At 39.2% G+C, this 24,644-nt stretch overlaps 1 protein-coding gene across 4 annotated transcripts in view; it reads left to right on the forward strand.

The window, feature by feature from the left end:
- Positions 1-24,644, forward strand: part of FRMPD4 (FERM and PDZ domain containing 4) — a 581,071-nt gene that overhangs the window by 522,030 nt on the left and 34,397 nt on the right. For all 4 annotated transcript variants that reach the window (XM_009234590.3, XM_002831379.4, XM_054544336.2 and 1 more), the window contains 3 exons: positions 9,382-9,427; positions 18,003-18,107; positions 20,602-20,709. In XM_009234590.3, coding sequence (XP_009232865.2) covers positions 9,382-9,427; positions 18,003-18,107; positions 20,602-20,709 — 259 coding nt within the window. The remainder of the gene's footprint in view (positions 1-9,381; positions 9,428-18,002; positions 18,108-20,601; positions 20,710-24,644) is intronic.

Below are 24,644 nucleotides of genomic sequence, written 5' to 3' on the forward strand. Positions count from 1 at the left end.
AACCAAGATCATGCGACTGCACTCCAGCCTGGGCAACAGAGCAAGACTCTGTCAAAAAAGCTAGCTCCTGGATTCATTGGTTTGTGAAGGGTTTTTCATGTCTCTATCTCCTTCAGTTCTGCTCTGAAACCCTACAAGCCAGAAGAGAGTGGGGGCCAATATTCAACATTCTTAAAAAAAAAAGAATTTTCAACCCAGAATTTCATATCCAGCCACACTAAGCTTCATAAGCAAAGGAGAAATAAAATCCTCTACAGAAAAGCAAATGCTGAGAGATTTTGTCACCACCAGGCCTGCCTTACAAGAGCTCCTGAAGTAAGCACTAAATATGAATAGGAAAAACCGGTACCAGCTACTGCAAAACATACCAAATTGTAAAGGCCATTGACACCATGAAGAAACTGCATCAACTAATGGGCAAAATAACCAGCTAGCATCATAATGACAGGATCAAATTCTCACATAACAATATTAACTTTAAATGTAAATGGGCTAAATGCCCCAATTAAAAGACACAGACTGGCAAATTGGATAAAGAGTCAAGACCCATCGGTGTGCTGTATTCAGGAGACCCATCTCATGTGCAAAGACACACATAGGCTCAAAATAAAGGGATGGAGGAATATTTACCAAGCAAATGGAAAGCAAAAAAAAAGCAGGGGTTGCAATTCTAGTTCTGATAAAAATAGACTTTAAACCAACAAAGATCAAAAAAGACAAAGAAGAGTATTACATAATGGTAAAGGGATCAATGCAACAAGAAGAGCTAACTATCCTAAATATATATGCACCCAATACAGGAGCACCCAGATTCATGAAGCAGGTTCTTAGAGACCTACAAAGAGACTTAGACTCCCACACAATAATAGTGGGAGACTTTAACACCCCACTGTCAATATTAGACAGATCAATGAGACAGAATATTAACAAGGATATTCAGGACTTGAACTCAGCTCTGGACCAAGCAGACCTAATACACATCTACAGAACTCTCCACCCCAAATCAACAGAATATACATTCTTCTTAGCACCACATAGCACTTATTCTAAAATTGACCACTTAATTGGAAGTAAAACACTCCTCAGCAAATGCAAAAGAACAGAAATCATTACAAACAGTCTCTCAGACCACAGTGCAATCAAATTAGAACTCAGGATTAAGAAACTCACTCAAAACCACACAACTACATGGAAACTGAACAACCTGCTCCTGAATGACTACTGGGAACATAACAAAATTAAGGCAGAAACAAGTTCTTTAAAACCAGTGAGAACAAAGACACAAGACACAACTTACCAGAATCTCTGAGACACAGCTAAAGCAGTGTTTAGAGGGAAATTCATAGCACTAAAATGCCCACAGGAGAAAGCAGGAAAGATCTAAAATTGACACCCTAACATCACAATTAAAAGAACTAGAGAAGCAAGAGCAAACAAATTCAAAAGCTAGCAGAAGACAAGAAATAACCAAGAATTGTTTTCTAATTTTTTTTGAAGAACCCTGAAGTACAGGAAGAATAAAGAATCCTATGTGTGCATGTGTATACCTACGAAGTGAGAGTTCAACACTGTTTCACTGCACTTTATTGCCTTTCTTTCTAAATAAAAATACTGCACATCCATCTTTCAAGAAGTTACATTAGAATGTTATTTCACTGTTTATAAAATGCTTTCATATATAATCCTAAATTACCTCTGTTTTCCTTTTAAAAGCCTAACATTTCACCCTTCACAGATTGATTATTTACTTCCATTTTTGAAGTGTAAAATTGTACAGTTAACTTCTTTAGACTTAATGTTTCTAAAGCAAGATTCTCAAATTCTGACATGAAATATCTTCCTATATATCTTTGTTATTTGATTTTTATTTTGTTTGGTTTTCCCAATGTCTGAGCAAATCTTGATTCCCATGATGACTGTTAAATTCGTATCACTGTCTGGGTTCATCAAGAGATCTATTTAAGTTGGTCTAGAAAGAAAATATACACTAGCACATGCCAATATGATTATATATTATAATTTTTAAAATGGTATAAATATAAAATGAGAAAGGCATTTAAAGAAAAATGTCAAACTACACTGCTCTAAAAAACAGAGAACACCAGCCTTAGCTTCATTGTTTAGAGGGATTGTAATACTGGAAACTCTACCTCATTGGAAGCTGGGCTTCTTCCTCACATAGCTTTGCTTTCTGCATCAAATGACATCCAATGAAATCATAAAATGGTATATAATGCCAAAGCATGGTCTAAAACCATTGATGCTGGTGTCCCAAACGTGTTTCAAGGGACTCTGCATCAAAAAACGATAAGAATAGACCTTTGTCAAAGAAATGAAGAGAGAGGAATTGAAGGCAAGTTTGACAGGAGTGGTTTAGGGTAGGATAGACTATATTCCCCTGCAGAGATGAGCACTGTGATTCAGGGATGAAAATGACATTTTTAACAAACTCAACCATTTAAAAAATATTGTCACAGCAATTTTGAAATTGCTCTTCAATTTGAAATTACTCTTCAAAAGTAGAAAATTTATGTGGAATTTAATATGAAATAATACTTATCTAAATGTAGTTATAACTGGATTCTTAATGGTCTCTAGCTGTTTTAGGCCATCCCAGAAAGAAGTTAATTTGATGGCTTAAAAGTGTAATCTTCTATTCCTGATTCTAATCATTCTGTTAAGGCTATTTTTAAATGGTGTAGATCATTGTTTTTTTTTTTTTTCCTCCTAGGATCTTTGGGTTAGGAATTTTAAGGGATCCAAAACATTATAGAGTTAATTTTTCTTGCTTGGCAGGTTATAATTACATAATTATAGACGAGAAAAAAAGAGAAGAAAAGCATGTCCCTAGTCCTGGTGATAAATAACATATTGGATATTTTATTTCAATTCAGACAACTTCATTTATTCATTAAATAGTAAAATTAAAGTCAATCTAGATTATGTGTCAGATAATTTACAAAGAATTACTATAGCTGTAAAGACTTTAAATATAATCAACATATTTTGAAAATAGTTCCCATTTTCAAATTAATAAAGTGTGCTGAGCAGTCCTTCTTCCAGAATTTCTTGAAAGAAGAAATTCTGCATGAGGTTAAGTCATGAATGGAAACTACTTTTTTTTTTGAGCCAGAGTTTCACTCTTGTCACCGAGGCTGGAGTGCAGTGGTGCGATCTTGGCTCACTGCAACCTCCACCTCCTGGGTTCAGGCAATTCTCTAGCTTCAGCCTCCAGAGTAGCTGGGATTACAAGCATGTGCCACCATGCCCGGCTAATTTTTGTATTATTAGTACAGACGGGGTTTCACTATGTTGGCCAGGCTGGTCTCAAACTCCTGACTTCAGGTGATCCACCCGCCTCTGCCTCCCAAAGTGCTGGGATTACAGGCATGAGCGACTGCACCCAGCCTGAAACTACTTTTAAGATACATATGGATTACTAGGCTAGAAGTCTCTTTATTCATGTGGCAGGCAAAATGTAAGATGGACCCCAATGATCTCTCCACTTGTATTCATAGATTTGTGTATTTCCCTCCCTTTTAGTTTGGGTGGGGCCTGTGACTTGCTTTCTAACCAATAAAGTGTGGTAAAAGTGACGGGATGTCCATCCATCATTATGTTACATGAGATTGTAGCTTTCATCATGCCAGTGGACTCCCTCCCTTGCTGGCTCTGATGAAGCAAGTTGCCACATTGGTGAGATGGGGAGATCCACATGGCAAGGAACTGAGAGTGGCCTCAAGCCAACTACCCACAAGGAACTGAGGCCCTTGGTCCAACAGCCTAAAGAGGATTTTCATCATACCAAAAATCATTGAAGTGAGCTTGGAAGTGAATCCTTCCCAAACGAGCTCTCATATGGGACCCCAGCCCTGGCCAAAATATTGCAGCCTCAAGAGAGAACATGAAAAAGATGACCAAGCTAAGCCACGCTCATATTTCTAACTCACATGAACTGTGAGATAATAAGTGGGTATTGTTTTAAGCAACTAGCTTTGTGGGAATTTGTTATGAAACACTAGGTAACTAATAAAGCTAATGTCTATGGTCGGCAGAATAATGATCGCCTGAAAGATGTCCTCATCCTAATTTCCAGAGTCTGTGACTTTCTTTGCAGTTATGATTAAGTCAGAGATGAGATGATTATCTTTGATTATCCAGGTGGACCCAATATAATCGCTAGGTCCTTTTATGTTAAAGAGGAAGTGACAGTCAGGGAAAGATTTGAAGATGATACTGCTGGTTTTGAAGATGAAGGAAGGGACCATGAGCCAAGGAATACAGGGAGCCTCTAGAAGTTGAAAAGTCTTCAGAATGAGTGCAGCCCAGCTGACACCTTGATTTTAGCCCAGCAAAACTCATTAGAGACTTCTGACTTCCAGAAATATAAGATAGTACATTTGCATCATGTTTAAGCCACTAAGTTTGTGGTAATTTATTATAGCAGCCATAGGAATCTAATACAGGGTCTATGCTTATTAGCATCAAGGATGACTAACAAGAGTCCTTCTCCAGGGCCTTGCCTGCTCCTAACAGCTACTGCACTGAAGCTGTGCATATCAGCTTCCCTTTCTAGAAGTGAACAAATAAATTCAGTGCCACTGAGCATTGCTCTAGGGAAAATTAGCATTTGTCCCACAGCCTTATGGGCCTATTCATTCTCCCACCCAACCTACCACCTTACAGTTTTTTTGTCTGACAATTTATCCCTCATTCTCTTGTTTACTGTTTTATTGTTTCACCTCAAGATTCTAAGCCTCCCTGTCTTAGTCAAAGGGTGGACTCAAATAATATGATCTAATCAAACCAGTTCATCTTGCTAAATGACTTCAAATTATACTACAAGGCTAGAGTAATAAAAACAGCATGGTACTGGTACCAAAAAGGATATATAGACCAATGGAACAGAACAGAGGCCTCAGAAATAACACCACACATCTACAACCATCTGATCTTTAACAAACCTGACAAAAACAAGCAATGGGGAAAGGATTCCCTATTTAATAAATGGTGTTGGGAAAACTGGCTAGCCATATGCAGAAAGCTCAAACTGGATCCCTTCCACCTTATACAAAAATGAACTCAAGATGGATTAAAGACTTAAACGTAAGACCTAAAACCATAAAAACCCTAGAAGAAAACCTAGGCAATACCATTCTGGACATTGGAATGGGGAAAGACTTCATGACTGAATCACCAAAAGCTATGGCTACAAAAGCCAAAATTGACAAATGGGATCTGATTAAACTAAAGAGCTTCTGCATGGCAAAAGAAACTATCATCAGAGTGAACAGGCAACCTACAGAATGGGAGAAAATTCTTGCAATCTATCCACCTGACAAAGGGCTAATATCCAGAATCTACAAGGAACTTAAACAGATTTACAAGAAAAAAACAAACAACTCCATCAAAAAGTGGGCAAAGGACATGAACAAACACTTCTCAAAAGAAGATATTTATGCGGCCAACAAACATGACAAAAGCTCATCATCACTGGTCATTAGAGAAATGCAAATCAAAACCACAATGAGATACCATCTCATACCAGTTAGAATGGCGATCATTAAAAAGTCAGGAAACAACAAATGCTGGAGAGGATGTGGAGAAATAGGAATGCTTTACACTGTTGGTGGGAGTGTAAATTAGTTCAACCATTGTGGAAGACAGTGTGGTGATTCCTCAAGGATCAGAACTAGAAATACCATTTGACCCAGCAATCCCATTACTGAGTATATACCCAAAGGATTATAAATCATTCTACTATAAAGACACATGCACACGTATGTTTATTGTGGCACCGTTCACAATACCAAAGACATGGAACCAACCCAAATGCCCATCAATGATAGACTGGATAAAGAAAATGTGGCACATATACACCATGGAATACTATGCAGCCATAGAAAAGGATGAGTTCATGTCCTTTGCAGAGACATGGATGAAGCTGGAAACCATCATGCTCAGCAAACTAACACAAGAACAGAAAACCAAATACCGCATGTTATCACTCATAAGTGGGAGTTGAATAATGAGAACGCATGGACACAGGGAGGGGAACATCACATACCAGGGCCTGTTGGGTGGTGGGGGGCTAGGGGAGGGATAGCATTAGGAGGAATACCTAATGTAGATGACAGATTGATGAGTGCAGCAAACCACCATGGTACGTGTATACCTATGTAACAAACCTGCATGTTCTGCACATGTACCCCAGAACTTAAAGTATAATAAAAAATAAATAAATAAATAAATAGAAGTTGGGAATAAGTAGAGCATGCAGGTCTTGGAGGGTACAATCATAAGGCAACTATGTTCTTTCCCCACATTGCCCACTTATAACTGCTCCCCAGGGCCAGTTCCTCCAAGCCCTCAACAAAATCTCAGGTAGTTCCCATAAACATATTGAACAGGTTCAGAAAGTTATCCAGTCACTTGTACACTCGTAATCACAATTAATACTTGATTGTCATGTAATAGTCAAAACTTCCAACTCCACAAAATTCCTCCCTTGTGCCTAGTTCAGGCCTGGGAAGCCTGCAGTGGGTTAAGGGGCATTATCAATGTTTTCTCCACTGCCCCAGCATTCAGCTCCTTCCAGATTGAAATGAAGCCAAGATGGTGAGGTAAAAGGCAAGAAAGTTCTCACTTGATTGGCACCAGTGTAATCCAGCATTACTTTCTTTTGTCCATGGAAGGTGATGTTGGTGGACTCTTTCCTTGTGGTGGCTTTCATGGATTCCTGGAAGATTTCTTTGTCGAGTTACTCCTATTGCAGCCCCCTTGTGTCAGGCAGAAACCAAGGGCAGGTTATGCTCAATGCTCCTTGGATTCTGTATATTTCTGCAAAGGCCCTCTCATCCCTCAAAGTAGCTCAGTTGATCAGGAGGTCCCAGGCCAATGTTTCTACTGCATCTTCCAAGAGTCTCATACTTTGGGCCTGCCTCAGTATAAGGGTAGTAACTGCACAAATGTAGCCTCTGCTCTTTGAGCATGTGCTACTTCTGACAGCCTCTTCCTGTTGCCTTTTTTTTCAGTTTGTAATGAAGACATGAGTCAGATCCCAAGATGAGTAAGGGGTAAGGGTTCCAAACTCTGGTTTTCAACACCTTTGAAAATCTTGCAGCACCCTTCTTTGGCATGTGGGAATGATTGGCATGTATTGGCATGGGGCCTCAGCTGATTCTGTCTCAGTTCATCTTAGTACTCTGTAACATATGAACACATATGGCTTCCATCTTTTTTTCCACCTAGGTTTGGATTAGGAGTCCTAAGGGATCTGTAGTGCTATGGAGTTAATTCTTCTTGTCTGGCAGATGATGATTATGTACTTAAGATGAGAGAAAACAAAAGTAAAAGCTCTTTCTCAGAATGATGATCGATATCCTGCTGAGATCATTTATGTGAATGATTTTATTTCTAGCAAAATGGTGAACAACCAGCCCTCAGGAATGGTGGAAACCAGGACTGTTCAGGGGATTACTGGCATCTGTAATCTTTACTCTGGTGCTAGGTCATGAATGTGACTTGGCTCCCAACTCTCTTAGTCTCTGTGTCTCTTAGTTCTGATTCTGGAGAGAGGATATCTGATTGGCTCATTCCAACATTCAGGTCCAATGAGCTGGGTGCAGAGAATGAGTTTCCAGGGCCCATTGCTTGCTCCTGAGGACTCTGGGATCAGACTCAGACAGGACAAGCCAGGCAGGGCAGATAGTTCCACTAACACGGCTGCCGCACTCACACATTCTTTGGTCAATGGGGTTATAGAGCATTTCTTATCTCATAAACGTTTCTTGTTGCCTGAGAATGAGGAAAACTTAAACAAAAACGAAGAAACAGTGCTTTGTTTCTGTTTGTGTTGCTTTCCACATATTTGTCTCATATCTGTTATCCTGGAGATGGACACCCAGTTTGCCTCTGACACTTCACACCCACGCATTCTGCTGCAAGTAACATCCTCATCCACCTCCCCTTAAAGGCTAGCAGCAGAATTTTTGGGGGGATATAAAACCAGAGTTGACTGGCTGGGTCATGGTGTTTGTGACACTGAAGTTGACCTATTGAAGCTAGATAGCTTCCCCAAACTGCTACACGTGTGTATACTCCCACCAGCAATGCAGATCCTTCATCTTATCCACTGAATTCTCATTTGATTGCACTGTTGCTCTGTCCACTGCAGTCATTGGGCTCCCTGCCAGCCTTGGTGACTGGGAACTTGTGGGAGCAGACGGGCCACCATCAGCACTGTGCTACCTTCCTGCCCCCACCAGCACCATCATCCTAAGTGTTCTGAGTCTTCCTGGAGTTTTAGTTCTATTACTCCTTTCCCTGCCCTCTTGATCCCTCCCTTCCCCTACCCCACTCCCTACTACATGGTCCAGCCCAGCCAGAGTGAGTGGGCCGAGCCACAAATCAGTTAGTGCTAGAAGTGTGATTTGCAGTGACTTCTTCCAGGCAACAGCCTTGCAAAAGATCTCCTTCCCCTTACTCATGTGGGCAATAAATCAGAAAAGCAGGTAATTAATTACAACCTAAAGTAGAAAAAATCAGCCCTTCTTCAACAAAATGGCAACTGACCTTTCTCCTAGTCATGATTTAAAAAGGAACAAAGAAGGGAAGAAAGAAAAACTATTATAATCCATAATAAGATTTTTCCTCAAGGGTTTGAGTTACTTGGAGGGAATTAGATAAACCATTATATTACATTGTTCTGCTTTTAGCCCTGAAGTGCGGCCTATTGTGAGTAATATTTCCCAACCGGTGCCTGTCTGAAATATTTATCAGCCCAGGGTCCTAGCATTGTGACCAGGGACTTACTAAGCCACACAGTATGGGAACCGATGTTTGCTGGGATGCTATTTTTTTCATAAGAAACCTACAATAACATTTCTCTTTCTGGATGCTGATCCTGAGAGGTAATGACGTTCCATGAACTGACAGAATTTTTAAAAAATCTCTTCCCCTGACAGAAAACTACAGAGAAATTTTTAAGCAGCAAAGAAAAACAGGCTAAAGGAAAATCAGAAGGGGAGAATCAATTCTGAGAGCAGCAAAAAATAAGAGACTTAGTTGATGCTTCTAAAACTGTTCTTCCCTTCCTGGGTTTTATTTTAAGGTCCTGCTGTTTGGCAGCACAGACAATATTGCCCAATGTAAACTTACTAGGAAGCTTTCAATTGGGCAGTTTGTTAAACTCAGGAAACACTTCATTTTGGCTTTTGTGTGGTCTGAAAGCCTACATCTGAGCTATTTGGTTTACCCTATCCTGGGAGTCCAGGGAACATTCACTAACACATCACACATTTTGTTTTGAAAGAAAACTCTTACTAGTTAGAGTCCGGGCTCAGTGCATATCATAAATATGTTTGTTTTTCTCTCTTACAGAAGCTGCAAAGAATCGATACTCCTCACTGTCATTCAGCCTTACCCTGTAAGTGTTCTGTGAATAAAAGTGCCACTTAATGTTCTCAGGCTTCTTGTTTCTTCTGCCCACTCCAGTAAAACCATGATGATGAATAACAGCAGAGAAAAATAACATACACTCACAATATGGGTTCAAAAATCTTGACTATTTTTGTACTTTATACTCCATGTTAGCAAAGCCATTCATTGAAGAGAAAAGGGAGTAATACATTTTCTAAAGTTCTTGAAAGACAACCAACTGTTCCAGTCCTATGCAATGGTCACATTTGTAAATGACACTAAATTCAAGACCTTCTTATGGTTTCCAGCTTAAGAAACACAAATCTCATGAGACTATCTAATTGTAGGAGGTCGATGCATAATTGTTATTCTTATCCCCATCTAAATAATTTAGCAGAGAACTGGATATTTTAGCAAAGCCTGCTTTAAGAGTAGATATTATATGATATATGCTGTCAGCATTTGATTTCAGCTATCATGGTTAGGAGGGCGGAAAGTGATTTAAAAACTGGACAGTTCTTGTGATTTAAAAAAAAACAACTTTATCATGGTATAATCTGCATACCATAAAATTCATCCATTTTCAGTGTACAGTTCTATGGTCTTCATAAAATCTACTGAGGTATGCAACGATCACCCCATCCAGTTTGAGAACCTTTCCATCCCCCCAATAAGATCCCTGTTCCCATTTACAATTAATCCCTGTTCCCACACTCAGTCCTAGGCAACCACTAATTTCCTTTCTATTTGTATAGACTTGCAACTGCTTGCAAATTTCATACGTTGTCAGTTGAACTAAAAATTACTGAGGCAAATTCCTTTAGATTTTTCCCAAAACGGTTCCTGTCAGTCTGTCCTTCATACGGAGTGGCAGCGATTCCAGCCTGCTTAAGCTCCTATTTTCTTCCCCATAGAATTGGAGCATTTCTATATCAATTAAAGGGCTCCGGTACTTGCTGATCTCCATCTTCTGACCAAACTCTTCATTTCCCCTGTCCCAGAATTTTTCCCCTAAGCTCTGTGGGCTAGGCATTTTAGACAGGAAATGATAAAGATCGGGATTCTGATAAGACCACAAACAGAACTAACCAAGACAACAAATTATGCCATCTAGGATGTAACTATGCATATTTATATTAAAAGCTCAGTTTAATATTGACTGTTACTGTTAACTCCATCTCTTTGACAGAACTTACACACATACACACACATTGGAATTTGAAAACTAAGGAGGCCCCAGGATGTTAGAGAACCACGACTTGAGATCTAGCTCCCAGCAGTATAACAAACGAGTCAGCAGTGACTACCATAGCTGCTCAGAACCTTCGTCTCCTCATCTGTCTGATTCCGAGATTCCTTCCATGTGCTTCTATATAAAATGCAGCTGGGCTGTTTTTAGATTGTTTTGGTTAACCAAATTGTCATTTTCACTTACTTCACATATATCCACATTTCTTATTTGCAGTGGACAAATTCATTTGGGTAAAGCCAATGTAAATGTCTGTAATAAGCATTGAACAACTATAAATTGAGATTGAACAACTATAAATTCCTGATGGAACTTCATGTTTGCATTGTCATTCCCAAATTCTCTTTCTACATTTTATAATCTATTAAAAACGCAAGATCAGGCAGGACCTTTGTTTTTTTGTTTTTTGTTTGTTTGTTTGTTTTGCAATGTGGGATACTGTTTTACCTCATGCAGTAAACTTAGAAAAAGAAAGAAGAGTTTTACATGTAAGTTTATGGTTGTGTCTTGTGACTTTACTTGCTGTTTGCCATTGGAGTCCATGTGACTTGTTATTCATTTGAATATTGATTACTATCAGTGAATCATGGCACTTCCTTTTAACAGATAATCTGGAATTTTCTAGGAGTTCGGATGGCTCTTGCCGTTGTGCTACATTGAAAGGCAACACTTAGCCACAATATTTAGGAGGAAGTGTCACATGTTCTTATAGCCAACAGCTGTACCTCTGCTCCAGAGTCACTTTCCCCTTGCCCAATCACTGCAGATAAATTCTCTCATATTTGACTTTCCTTTGACCACTCTCCTTCGAGAAATGACTCCAGTCCCACCACCTCCTCGGCCTCGCTAAATAAATCCTTCTCACCTTTCAAGTCTCAGGCCAAATTCTAAATGCTACCTCAAGGTTTTTCAACCTTGGTATTGTTGACATTTGAACTGGAGAGTTCTCTGTTATGGGGACCTGTCCTGTGCATCATAGGATGTTTAGCAGCATGCCTGGCCTGTACCTACTAGATGCCAGTAGCACCCTCTCCCCAAGTTGTGACAAACCATAACGTCTCCAAACATTACCAAATGTCCCTTGGGAGCAAAATTACTCCCAGCTGAGAACCACTGTCCCACCTAAAGTCTTCCCTTTACTGTTCAAATCCCAAATGGCTTTTCTCTCCTCCGAGGTGTGGAAGTTGAAATTAAAGAATTAAAACCCCAAAGTTTTTTAAATGGATATCAGACATGGAGAGGAGAGCAGATGGGAAAAGACAAGACTGCAATCTTATACTTTTGTGTTTGGATTTTACTACAAGCAAGTTGCTTTTTGTAAAAAAAAAAAAAAAAAAAAAAAAAAAAAAAAAAAAAAATACTTACTGAGTTTCATTTATTTGTTAAACATCTTCTTAGCAATCAAGATTGACAAACAGAAACAGATGACCCAGCAGACCAAAAGAAAGTCCATAAGTTCTACTTTTATTACAGACAATAAAAATTAGCATTTTAATTTCTTTTGCAACTTGCTGGACAGCATTTTTAATGTTGTATTTCTTCTGCATAAGGTCCAGTAAAGATAGAGAGCTGATGTTCATATCTTCCGGCCACATTCCACGTGTGCCCAGGGTACCCCAACATGACACAACTGCAGAAATTGATCTCCAATGAGACCTAGGTCAAGGGGGAATGGGGTGAGAGTCTTAGGATCCCTGAAATTCTTTGATAAGAAGTAATTCTTAATAGGTTGCTGAATTTTTTTAAAAAAGTATTATGGTAGGCTTTCCCCACCACCACGATTTTTACTGTTTTTCTTGGGAAAAAAAAGTACTAAGTGGAAGTACAGAAAGAAATACAGATGCAGAAAAATGTGTTGGCAAACTTTTCCCGCAGAGACAACCGGTGTAAACATTTTGACCTATTTCCTTCCAGTCTTTTTTTCTATGCCTTAGTTGAGATCATGCTGTACATATAATTTTATTTTGCCTCTTTTACTAAATATATCATAAACATTTCCTATGTCATCAAAAACTCTTTATAAGCATCATTTAAATGGCTGCAAAACATTACACTGAACCAAGATTTCCTTAACCAACCCCCATCATTGGGCCTTTCACATCGTCTTTAATGTTTTGCTATTATAAATAATTCCGAAAAGAAAATCTTTACTTATAAGTCTTAATCTGTAGTTAGTATTTCCCCAGGATGGAATTTTAGAAGGGGAATTTCTGGGTTACTCATGGGTTTTATTTGTTTGGCTCTGATATAACATCTTCTTTCCTTGTACTGTTATCCTTTTTTATTATAGATCTTTCATTGGCCAGCTCCTTCCTTTTTTCCTTTGACTCTGCTTTCTACAGTTTCCAAGTCTAGGATTCCAAAGCCAATCTTACCTGAGACAGAGAGTATTTAAAGAGTTTCTACAGCTGGGTGCGGTAGCTCACGCCTGTAATCCCAGCACTTTGGGAGGCCGAGGCAGGCAGATCACCTGAGGTCGGGAGTTCGAGACCAGCCTGATCAACATGCAGAAACCCCGTCTCTACTAAAAATACAAAATTAGCCAGGCATGGTGGCATATGTCTGTAATCCCAGCTACTAAGGAGGCTGAGGCAGGAGAATCACTTGAACCTGGGAGGCAGAGGTTGCAGTGAGCCAAGATTGCACCATTGCACGCCAGCCTGGGCAACAAGAGTGAAACTCTGTCTCAAAAAACAAAAAAGAGTTTCTACAACTTCCCCTCATGCAACCCCAACTCAACGGGACTTGAGCTAAGTCATTCTCTCAGTTCTGGTGTCCCGTGAGCTAGCATAATTCACATTCCTTTAGGTTTCTTCTAGTCCAAAGAGCTGAGGGACCTGCTTTCCTGCCTCCATCTTCCTAACTACATTTTACTGTGTTACACACAGCTGAGAGAGGATACACACCTCTTCATGGAAACCCCAGTGTAGCACATTCTATCAGAGCCCAGACCATACGTCATGCTGAGCATGCCAGCCCAATTTCCAATGAAGAACACCTGTGAGTCTTTGCCTGTGGGCTCTTCCTGGCCCCAGGAGCATGCTCATGGAGCAGGCCACAAGTGTTGAGGAATTATCATTCCTAGAAAGGCTGTGTTTTGTGTTCTCTTACATGGTGGTCAGTCAGATGTAGCCACAAGAGGGGACACAGGAGAGGTGCAGGAAAAAGAAGGTTTTTTATACTCACAGGTCCTAGAGAAACTGCATGCCAAGAGGAGGGGTCACATGAGAGGGAGCACCAAGGGAGCCGATTCAACCAACCAGGTGGGGAGCAGACAGAGAGGGTAGAGCCTGTGGGCAAGTGCCTTTATCAGGGGGTCAGGGTGGAACACACAAGAAAAGTGCAAGGGAATTTCATTGGTCTGTTTAAATGTTACTAAGTCACAGTCAGGGGAGGGTGGGAAAGAGTACTTGTGGCAGGAGCTAACTTTATCACACTGGTGCACCTGGTTGCCTGGGCAGGGTGCTCACATCCTGTTTGTGGGGATGTTGAGGCAGCAGGAAAATATGAATTTTGAAAACTTACAATACAAGGAGACACTCCATCAATGATTGACAGAAACTGGTGGATAAATACCCCAGCTCCCTCTCTCCTCAGACAGTATAACTCTGAGGCATGTGGTCTACCTTGTTTCCCAGAGGTTCCCAGCAGGAGTAAGCTCCAGTTGCCTGTAGTGGTGCCTTAGTAACAGCAAATGCTTTACTGGTTTATTCTCCCTTCCTGCCTGCCTTCCCCACTCACCTACCTGGGATTCCTGTGAGCACCTCCCAAATCAGCTACCTGCTTGTGAATCCTTGTCTTAGGTCTGCATTTTGGAGACTCCAAACTAAGCCAACCAGTGATAACTGTAGGTGAGTCTTCACCAAATGTTCACTCAATACCTGCTATATAAGTAATACTGTAGAGCTCTAGGAATTGCAAGTTCAAGACCTTGCCCTTCAATTTCAGAAATTAATCTTATTTCTGTAATTTTTTCAAAATATGTTCTAGTAACTTCTAAGAGCATTCAAAAGCATCAGGAGCATTCCACACACTATTGTGGCCATCTTAGCAACAGCAAATTTGGAAAATGTACAGGGGTTGATTAGGGGCCTGATAATCTTAAAATTAATTAACAGTAGGAGAATCTGATTATTCTAAATGGTAATTACTTGTTATTTCCACCACAGGATATGAAGTGCTTGTGATCAACACCTACAGGTTGCTCAGAATTAATTCAGCAGGCTTTCAAGTGGTACACATCGTATATTTTTGAAAGCAAAGATAAATCTGTGTTAAAACTATAGTCATGACTGGTTTACATTACCCCATATAACACAAGTAACTCTAGCCAGTGGAATAAGCCAGTACTTTGTTGATTCTCATTAAGTAGCCTTCAGACTTGGAGAGCCTATGTAGTTGTTATCAAAAAGTAATTTCCAAAACGTTTGTCAGTTTTATGAAATAGTCACAAACCCAGAACAAAAAAAACTACTTGTTATGAATTCTTAGTTAGAAGTTTATCCCGAGTCTGTTGACTTCAAATTGTGTATAAAATAATATTTACTTAACAACCTTGGCTATTTAGTTTCCTTTCTGGTCTTCCTAAATTACCATGTTTCTCATTATGGCATCGTAAATAAATACAGGAATGAAGTTACATAAAATGGGCATGCTACATATAGCTAGAGAGAGGAGATAGTACATAAGGTTATTTGCCCCTAAAGTAAATAGCCCCATGTTTACTGGCCTCAGCATGGCTAGTAAATATGGAGCTATTTACTTCAGGGGAAAATAACCTTATGTATTTTCGTGATCCCTGGGAACACCATGGCACTCTAAGGTCATATCAAATGATATGCATCCGAAAACTCTATATTTTTTATTGAAGCAAGGAATTAGGTGGAACACTTTAGAAAAATATGGCAAAATATAACATTTAAAAATTGAGATGCATAGAGGAATAAACCTCGGTATCTGGCGCACTGAACACGTGAACTATTTCATTCCCAAACAATGCTGGAGAAGTGGGGTGTGACTGCATTAAAACATCTCATCTAATTAGTAGTGTCTGTTCTGGGTAGCTTTATTACAGCCGCTTCACTTGTGCTCAACTCATTGTGCCAATGTAAATACCGCCTGCCTAAAATCATTACAGGAGAATAATGTTTTCCCTTCAGCTAAAAAATGACATATCAAAAGCAAATGCACTCCCCACTGTATGATTTGCTCGTTAATCATTACTAAAGTTGGCCTATAATTACAAAGATACTGATGAGAACACCCTGTCACATCACTTCAGCTCTGCAGCATGACTTTTAAAAGTCACGTTGAGCATGTTTAAAGCTATTCTTTCGGTTTCTTGCTGTCGTTTGTTTGTTTGTTTGTTTTTTAAAGAGGGCAGCCATTCTGTTAAAACATCTTGCATAAATGGATGAATTCAAGCTCTGGGAGACAAATCATCCATTTATCCAGTCTTCTAAGACACTACTCATAGCAAAGGATGGGATAGATGTGGAGGGGAACTTTAGAAATAACAGGATTCTCCTGGTATTAAAGCAAAAACTCCATCCAGGAATACACACACACACACACACACACGCACGCACGCACACACACGCACCCCACACACACCTTTTATCATACTTTTTTCAACAGCTTTTTTATTACAGTAAAATATACATAACATAAAATGTGCCATTTTAAACATTTAAAAGTGTACAATTTAGTGGCATTAAGTACGTTCAAAATGTTTTACAACCATTGCCACTACCTAGTTTCACAACTTTTTCATCACCCCGAAAGGAAACCCCGTATTCATTAAGCATCACTCCTCATTACCTCATTCTCCTCCACCCCCAGCCCGTGGCAACTACTAATCTACTTTCTGTCCCTATAGATTAGCCTATTCTGGACATTTCCTGTAAGTGGAATCATACAACATGTGGCCTTTTGTGTCTGGTGTCTTTCACTTAGCGTAATATTTTCCAGGTTCATCCATGTTGTAACATGTGTCAGAACTTCATTCCTTTTTATGGTTGAATAATATTTCATTGTACAGGTGGACATTTGATTTATCTATTTCATCATATTGCTTTTTAAATTTAATTGATCTTAAGTATACTTGTATTTGACAAGGATGAGAGTCCTTTTTTAAATTCATTTTACTTGAAAACCAAAGCATAGGTCACCTAGTTGGCTTTTGTATCTCTAGATTAGTACAATAAATAGAGGGTTATGCCTCTGTGTTGTTTCTAGAGTCAATTACTAGAATTCTTTATGCAACAGCCTCAATGTCTTAAGACTATATAGCATGGAAAACATTAGTTTGAACCATAGGCAATTGCCAGTATTTGACCATTTTCATTTATAAAACAACAATTGTATGATTAAAACTATTTATCTCTGTATTAGGGTTCATAGAGAATGTAATTCTTTTTAAAAATAAACAACAATGCCTGCAACATAGTAGATATATACTAGGTGTGAGTTCCCTTCCCCTTAGGCTTCTTTAAAATTATGCAACAATGGTGATTCTCAGATAAAGTGACTTTACCAAGATCATGCAGCAAGGGATGCCCCAGTATCACAGCACCCTTCTAGGCAGGTTCTCCCATTGTACTTCCAATTTCCGAGGAAGAATTGTGCCACATGGCCCCTCTTTCTAATAAAAGAAAGGAGAGGATCATAAAGCACAAAGAGCCCATAAGATGAGGAAGAATATGAAGTCAACTTTCAATTGTAAGGAAAGGTCTCGTCTCTACCCTGCCCAGTAAGATCATAGGATCACAAGTTACCAAGAAGGGGCTAAAACTCAGGTTGCAGGTACATAAAGCATGAGTGCTTGAGAGAGAGAGAGAGAGAGAGAGTACTTGTCTGCTCACATGCCCATATGCCCTTAATGTGAATAACAATGGGATTATCAATCATTTTAGGACTATCAATGGCTCTTCTCCACCTCATTAAAATAGATGATTAATGACCAATTCATCATAAACCCAACATTAGATCTGACTACCACCTCACCTTGAACACTGTGCTCAAAGCTCTCTATTAAAAGCAGAGTTTGTGTGCTTTTGCAGCCATTGTTTTAAAACGTCCCTGGAAATGTGCTCAGTTAAAACATGGAACGTGGTGGTGGTAGTTCTGATCTGGTGACTAAATCAAACTTACTAACTTATAGACATGACAGAGTTTTGACTGCATCTATAATTTGCATTTTGTCCTTGAATCGGACATGCACCAAGCATTTTATTTTTTAGCAAAATTATTGCATACCTAAGATGGAAAACAACTGTTACAAGGTTTGCATTATGTTACCAGTAATCAGATAAAATGTTTTCTTTTCTTCTAGTCTCCCAAATCAGCATTTATTAGTGCTGCAAAAAAGGCAAGATTAAAGTCCAATCCAGTCAAAGTACGCTTCTCTGAGGAGGTCATCATCAACGGCCAAGTGTCGGTGAGTTTACAGTCGCCTGCTTTGTGACTCAGGGAAAGTCAATGAGGCAGAAGCTTTGCACTCAAACAAAGTCAGTAGTCCCACTGGAATGATTGATCTGAAATTGGTTGTTGGTTTTTACAGAGGTGTCAAATCTCAAGGTTGTAAAGGGCTTCAGAGATCATCAGGTTGGGCCTGAATCTCCTCTAGCATGGTCAGAATATGTGGTAGTCCAGGATTTCCTAGAATGCTTCCAATGTCAGAGACATCACTACTTTGCAAAGGAGTTCATATGATTTGGGATCACTGACACTGCCTCATTCATACTCAGCAAAATATGCCTCTTTGAAACTTCCACCTATTTCTTCCCATTCTGCTAACTAAGCATTCTTCCATATGATAGCGCTTTATGTATTTTTGAGAAAGGTATTGTGTTTCTCCTTTTCACTTCCCCAGAAAAGCCTAATCTTTCAACTAATCAGGCAAAGAAGTTAAAATGATGGAAAAATTTTATGTAGGCAACCAGAACTGAAGAAATACTACCCACATCTCCATAAATAGGTCCTGATAGAAATCATGATTACTCAGGCAATTAATTGATCTTCAGAATGAATAATGCAACTATCAACAGGATGTTTTGACTTTTTCTCCCAAAAATATACTGAAGTGTTTTCAGTTTTCAGAAAACTATCATCCAAGGCACTAATATTTTTTGGACCTTTGAAATGCCAGAGCATTGGTGTTCTGTTGGTATTGTTTAAATAAATCCACGAGGATAAAATCTCACCTACGATATATTCATTATTGATCACAAACTCTTCTCTGAGGTTGGTTCTGGATCTGAATCTGAAGATGTAGGCCTGTACATCCTGGGCAAGGCACTCATGCTCCAACTGTCTTTGAATCAAAACTTACTGATCTAGGGCTGCTCCACTTGGGGTCCAGCTATTGTGATGCTTGTGGGGAAGGCTAGAGGCTGTGGCTGTGCTGCCCTGTGAGCATGGTCTGTTCTGTGCCTCTCAATGCGTCCCATCACTCTGGATGCACGGTCACTGTACATTATTAATTTACAACAAGACTGTCCTAGCTGAAGTGTGGAAGGTACAGATGAATCAATATATAGCAGAAAGTCATCTGAAACTTACCTTTTCTGCCCAGAGCTTTCGAGCATGTAATTGGGTAACCAGGTAGCTTATGCATCTTTAGAAAGAATATGATCCTAGAAGCTGCTACAGCAGTGTCAGTTCATCCCTGGATATAGCAGGACTCCTGCAAGGCAGCTGATGTGTGAGGACACCTCTGAGGATAATCATCTCCTGAAGCCTCCACAGCCCTGCCACAGGCTTGTGAATGGCAGGGATGTTCAGTCACGTGGATGCTCCTCAGACTTCATGACTGTCTTCATTTCCAGTTTACCCTTGGTCTTCTGAGTCACGGAGCGCAATTTCTTCTGGACTGGGATCCAGATTTATTCAGTGTCTTGAGAGCAAGACTGTGCAGGAAGTCCACAGGAGCAGAAAGGAGGGGGAGGAAATTCAGGAAAAGAAATAGGAAGTGAAAGGCAGGAGGCCCATTATGGAAATACTCAGGGACTGAATTCTCTCTGACACTGGCGAATTCCTGAACATCTTGCCTTCAGTTCCCTCATGTGCAAAACAAGGGATGTGTGCACTCATGACTGCTGAGTTCTCCTCAACTCCTAGGACTTTATGACCAACTACATGTGAATAACTCAGCTCTCTCCTGGGACTTATAGAAGTCATTCAGTGTGCCCTCTTCCTCCTTCTTTCTTCTCTCTCATCTCTCACTACTTCCAATGAAAGAAAAAATGCAAAGAAATAACATTTCTATTGTTTGCTTTTTGTCATGTTTCAAGCTGGCATCTTTTTCCGAGTTATTTCTAGATTATGATCTTGTTCATTATAGACAATGTTTTACTCTCTTAACACATTAAGCCATTCCTTATCTTTTCCCTTGGAGTTTTGTTTTTTGTTTTTGTTTTTGTTTTTGTTTGCAGTTGCAAGATTTAATAGAGTTCTCTTGGAGTTTAAGAATCATTCCTAACTGGGTGAAAATACTTTCACAAAATAACTTTATACTTGAAGCTTATTTATGCTGATGACTCACCATCATGACACTGCCAGGCAACAACAGTACCTCATCAAACAGCATCATTGTTGGTCTTTGTTCTGCTCAAGACGTCCTGCCCTGCTTAGGTCTGGGCTTGTAGTTCCAAATGTCAAAGCCTAATTACAAAAGAATCATGTCTGCAATCATGTTTGCCAGTGGGGAATCTTGAGTTAAAAAAAACTCATCTGATTGATTTTCCGATGAGCAAATGTATTTTGCTATGAGCAACTTAACTCACATATCACCAAAGGAATGCCTTGTTAGCCTTAGAGAGTTTGATTGCTTTTTAATGCCATGCTTAGAATAAACTATAGATGTGCTGCTACTGCAAAGAGAAGAGTTATAGTTTGATCAACTTATGCCCTCCCCTTTTTTTGTTAAACAGGAAACTGTTAAGGACAACTCACTTCTTTTTATGCCAAATGTTTTGAAAGTCTATCTGGAAAATGGGCAGACCAAATCATTTCGTTTTGACTGCAGCACTTCCATTAAGGTAAGATGACCTGGTAAACTCTGTCTCTGGACTCTTTCAGGTACAACATGCAGGACACTGTGAGCCATTGTAGCAGCATCTTCTTTCAGAACTATCCCTTTATTTCTGCAATTTTTTGATTGCCTCCATATAATGTAGTCTGTTAATACTTCAAACCAAACCAAAGCCAAAAGCTTAAACCAAGAAGGTTCTGCTCTTTTATTTCTCTTGGTGTTGCAAAACAATATAATATGCTGTCAGTGAAGAAACACTAGAGCTAGTCATTTTAATGCAACTACAGATTAATTAAAATAGTGTGACTATCACCAAGAAGGCTTGGCACCCTGCCCAAGGCCAGCATGATTTCTCAGCAATATCAGCTGCTCAGAAGATTAAGCTGTTAGCTGTTAATTGAATATTTGCTACTTTGGTGTCCAACAAAAAACAAGGGGTAGAATAATGTAAAAGTAACATTTACTTTTAATTTCTGTAACCAATTTCATGGTAATGATGCATAAAGAGGCAGAAATGAGGCCTGCTTCTTAGAAGAAGGGCTGGAAAGGAAGACTCACAAAGCAATCCTATTCTTTCAGAGCCACAGGTGAGTTTTAGATAATAGGTATTATAGCAAAGCATATGGTTTTTTTTCCCCACATGCTTTCTTCCTGGAAAAGAAAAGTACAGAATCTCTTCCTTTTATTGGACAAAAGTGTATTCAGAAATTGATTGCTCCCTAATGCTTCATCAGCCTAAAATAGGCTTTCTTCACATGGCACAGTAAAAAAGGTTTTATGAAGGTAAAAGAGTACCTAGTGATTATCTGTATAATAATCTATCAAGAGAATATCAACCCACTGTTTAAAAAGTCTATCAATATCCGACCTCTAATTCTTGTTGATTTTTTTAATTAATCAGCATAGACCTCACACGTAGAAGCATTTCTGCAAAGACCCACTCACTGTGTATTCTTATTGTCATGATACCAGCAAGCAGCTTGTTTTGAATTGCTATAAGTATGTAGTGGCTTAATAGGTCATGCAGTGGAAAATATTAGATTGATGTTGGAGCATTAAATCATCCTTAAATCATTCCAGATGAAATATTAACTTCCTTCATACAAGACTTCTAATTTTAAATGGTGATGACTGGAAAGGTCTTCTTCCCTTTTTCCTCATTCATTATCAGTTTGTGGTGAGATGTTAATGTAATTATTGATCAACTAACCCAAGAGTAGGCAAACTTTTTCTGGAAAGGGCTAGATAGTAAATATTTTAGGCTTTGTGGGCCATTTGATCTCTGTTTCAACTACTGAACTCTGTCATTATATCAGGAAAGCAGCCATGAACAGGTGGGTTTGGTTAGTCCTTAAGACAATGCTCAGTTTTGACAATTCACCCAAAGGACTCACAGAACTCAGCAATTTGTTATACTCACAATTACAGTATATTATAGCAAAAGAATACAGAATAGAATTAGCAATGGGAAAGGCTCGTAGTCAGGGCACAGGAGAGATTGAGTGAAAAGCTTCCAGATGTCCTCTTCCAGTGGATTCATACAGATAATGCTTAATTCTCCCAGAAATGATGCATGACAATATGCATCAAGTACTGCCAACCAGGGACGTTCACCAGAGCCTTGGTGTCCAGAGTTTTTATTGGGAGTTTTCCACATGGACACAGCTAACCACCTGCATGGTTGACCTTAGTATCCAGTCTCTCCAGAGTTAGAGCTGATACCATATGGCCCAATGTTCTCACTATAAATCAATTGTTAGCACAGACTATCTGGTATGGCCCAAGGCCACCCAGTAAACAAAAACACTCCTATCAGACAGGACAGTCCAAGGGCTTACAGGTTACTTCCTAAGAGTGGAGAAAAAGAGCAAATTTTTCTTTAGGCAAGGTTAATCTGTTACTTCACAGTCAATATGTGAACAAATGGGCATGGCCAGATATAACCCACAGGTCACAATTGGCAGACCTCTGAAATAACCCACAGAGCTACATTATTACAGCTCTTTCTGACACCATGGCCTTGTTTTGTGTTGTCAACTGGTCAACTCCCTGCCATTGGATTCCCTACCCCACCTGAAGACCTAGGTAAAGACTTGAATGCATTTCTTAACAGAAATAAATCTAAATTTAAGAAAGCCCTGTTGTCCATTCCCTCCAGCCTCTTTATTACGGAACATATGCAAGACTAAGTTTGATTTCCCTGAGGATTGCAGATGACAATGAGAAGACAGGAAGAAATGCAAAGAGTTCACATCAAATTCAAGTTATCTTATCTTATACCTAACAGCCTCATTATTACAATAGACACTGGCTGGTAGGTGTAAAGTAGAAATAGTGTAGTTATGAAAGGAATATGACACTGTGTAACAAAAATTGCCAAAATTCTTGCTGCAGAATTACAATAGGGAAAAACTATTGCTGTTGATTTTCCAATGTCCTCCCTGGTGGTTCAGGAAAATGCTTTATAAAGTATGTGTTGCCACACAAAGGCTGGTTTTGTTTTCTCTTTCCTGGGCTTTAAGAGAAAATTATAAAGCAGGGAAATCTTTTTTTTTTTTTTTTTTTTTTGAAATTCAACATAGTCAAAGCATTTCTCTTGAATGATTTTTTTTCAGGAGTGGGTGGATGTGGGGATCTTTGATTTAATGGAGCCTGAAGAAATTGAAAAAGGACCACAGAGAAGGATTAAAACATCAGAACAGTCAGTAAAAGAAAACTATAAGTTTTCACTCTAAGGTTTCTGGATCTTGGCACTGTTGAGATATTGGGCCAAATCATTCTTTAGTGTGGGGCTATCTCTGCATTGCAAGATGTTGAGCAGCATTTCTGGCCTCTACACACTCCATGGCAGTAGTGTCCCCAACCCTATTGTGACAACCAAAAATGTCTCCAGAAATTTCCAAATGTTGCAGTGGGGCAAAACTTCCCTATAGAATTTTTAGCATCTGAGTCTAAATTATCTTCGAGGGATCATTTACCAGTTTTCAAGTACATGAAAAAAGTATAGGTTGAAGAGATTAGTTTTACATTGTAGTTTTACATGTGAGTGTTTGTATATGGAACACCTTTCTGATCATAAATGCTTAATCCTATAAAAGACTGCTGACAAAGCTTGCTCATTCCACCTTCCCCAGAGATGTAAAATAAATATATGTATGTTATTATGGTGCCCTCACTGTGTGCCAAACAATGTTATAATAAACGCTTTGTATGTGTGAACTCATTTAATCTTTATATCCATTCTGAGATAAGCATTATTATTATTATCCCCAGTTTACACACAGGGAAACTAAGATACTTAGCGACTAAATAACTTCCCCAAAGCTGCACAGCTAATAAGTAGTAGAGCTAGGATTAGAAGCCTAACTGTTTCCTTAGCCCCCATTCCTTACAACCACTACACTGCTCTTTCAGAAGGGTAACCCAGGGTCAACAAGCAGATATTTCAGTCTTCACAGTCTCTGTTGCAACTACTCAACTCTGCTGATGCAGCACACAACATCAGCCATAGATTTTAGATAAACAAATGGGTATGACCATGTCCCATTAAAACTTTATTTACAAAAGCTGATGGTGGGCTAGTTTTGGCATGCAGGCCATGTTTTCCAACCCTTGGGGCAGACCACTTTCAGAACTGGTTTAATTGCTACCCCATTTAGAGAAAAGGAGAATTGAACTGGCTACACTGCACAATCTATTGACAACCTTTCTATATCAAGAGCTTACATGATATTAAGCTCCTCCTCCAGCTATTTACCTTGTTAACTCTCTGTTTTGAACTCCATAAAGATTTTGAATGATCGAGGAGGCCAGGAAAAGGGCAAGAGAAGGAAGACTTCATTTCTGCATCTTTTTGGATCTTTGCAGCATTAAATTTCAGAATCAACCAAAAGTATAAAATTGCAAGATTGGCAGCCTACATGTGTAACAAACACTTTTCAG

This window comes from Pongo abelii, chromosome X, assembly GCF_028885655.2.
Source record: "Pongo abelii isolate AG06213 chromosome X, NHGRI_mPonAbe1-v2.0_pri, whole genome shotgun sequence".
In the NCBI taxonomy this organism is placed as follows: domain Eukaryota; kingdom Metazoa; phylum Chordata; class Mammalia; order Primates; family Hominidae; genus Pongo; species Pongo abelii.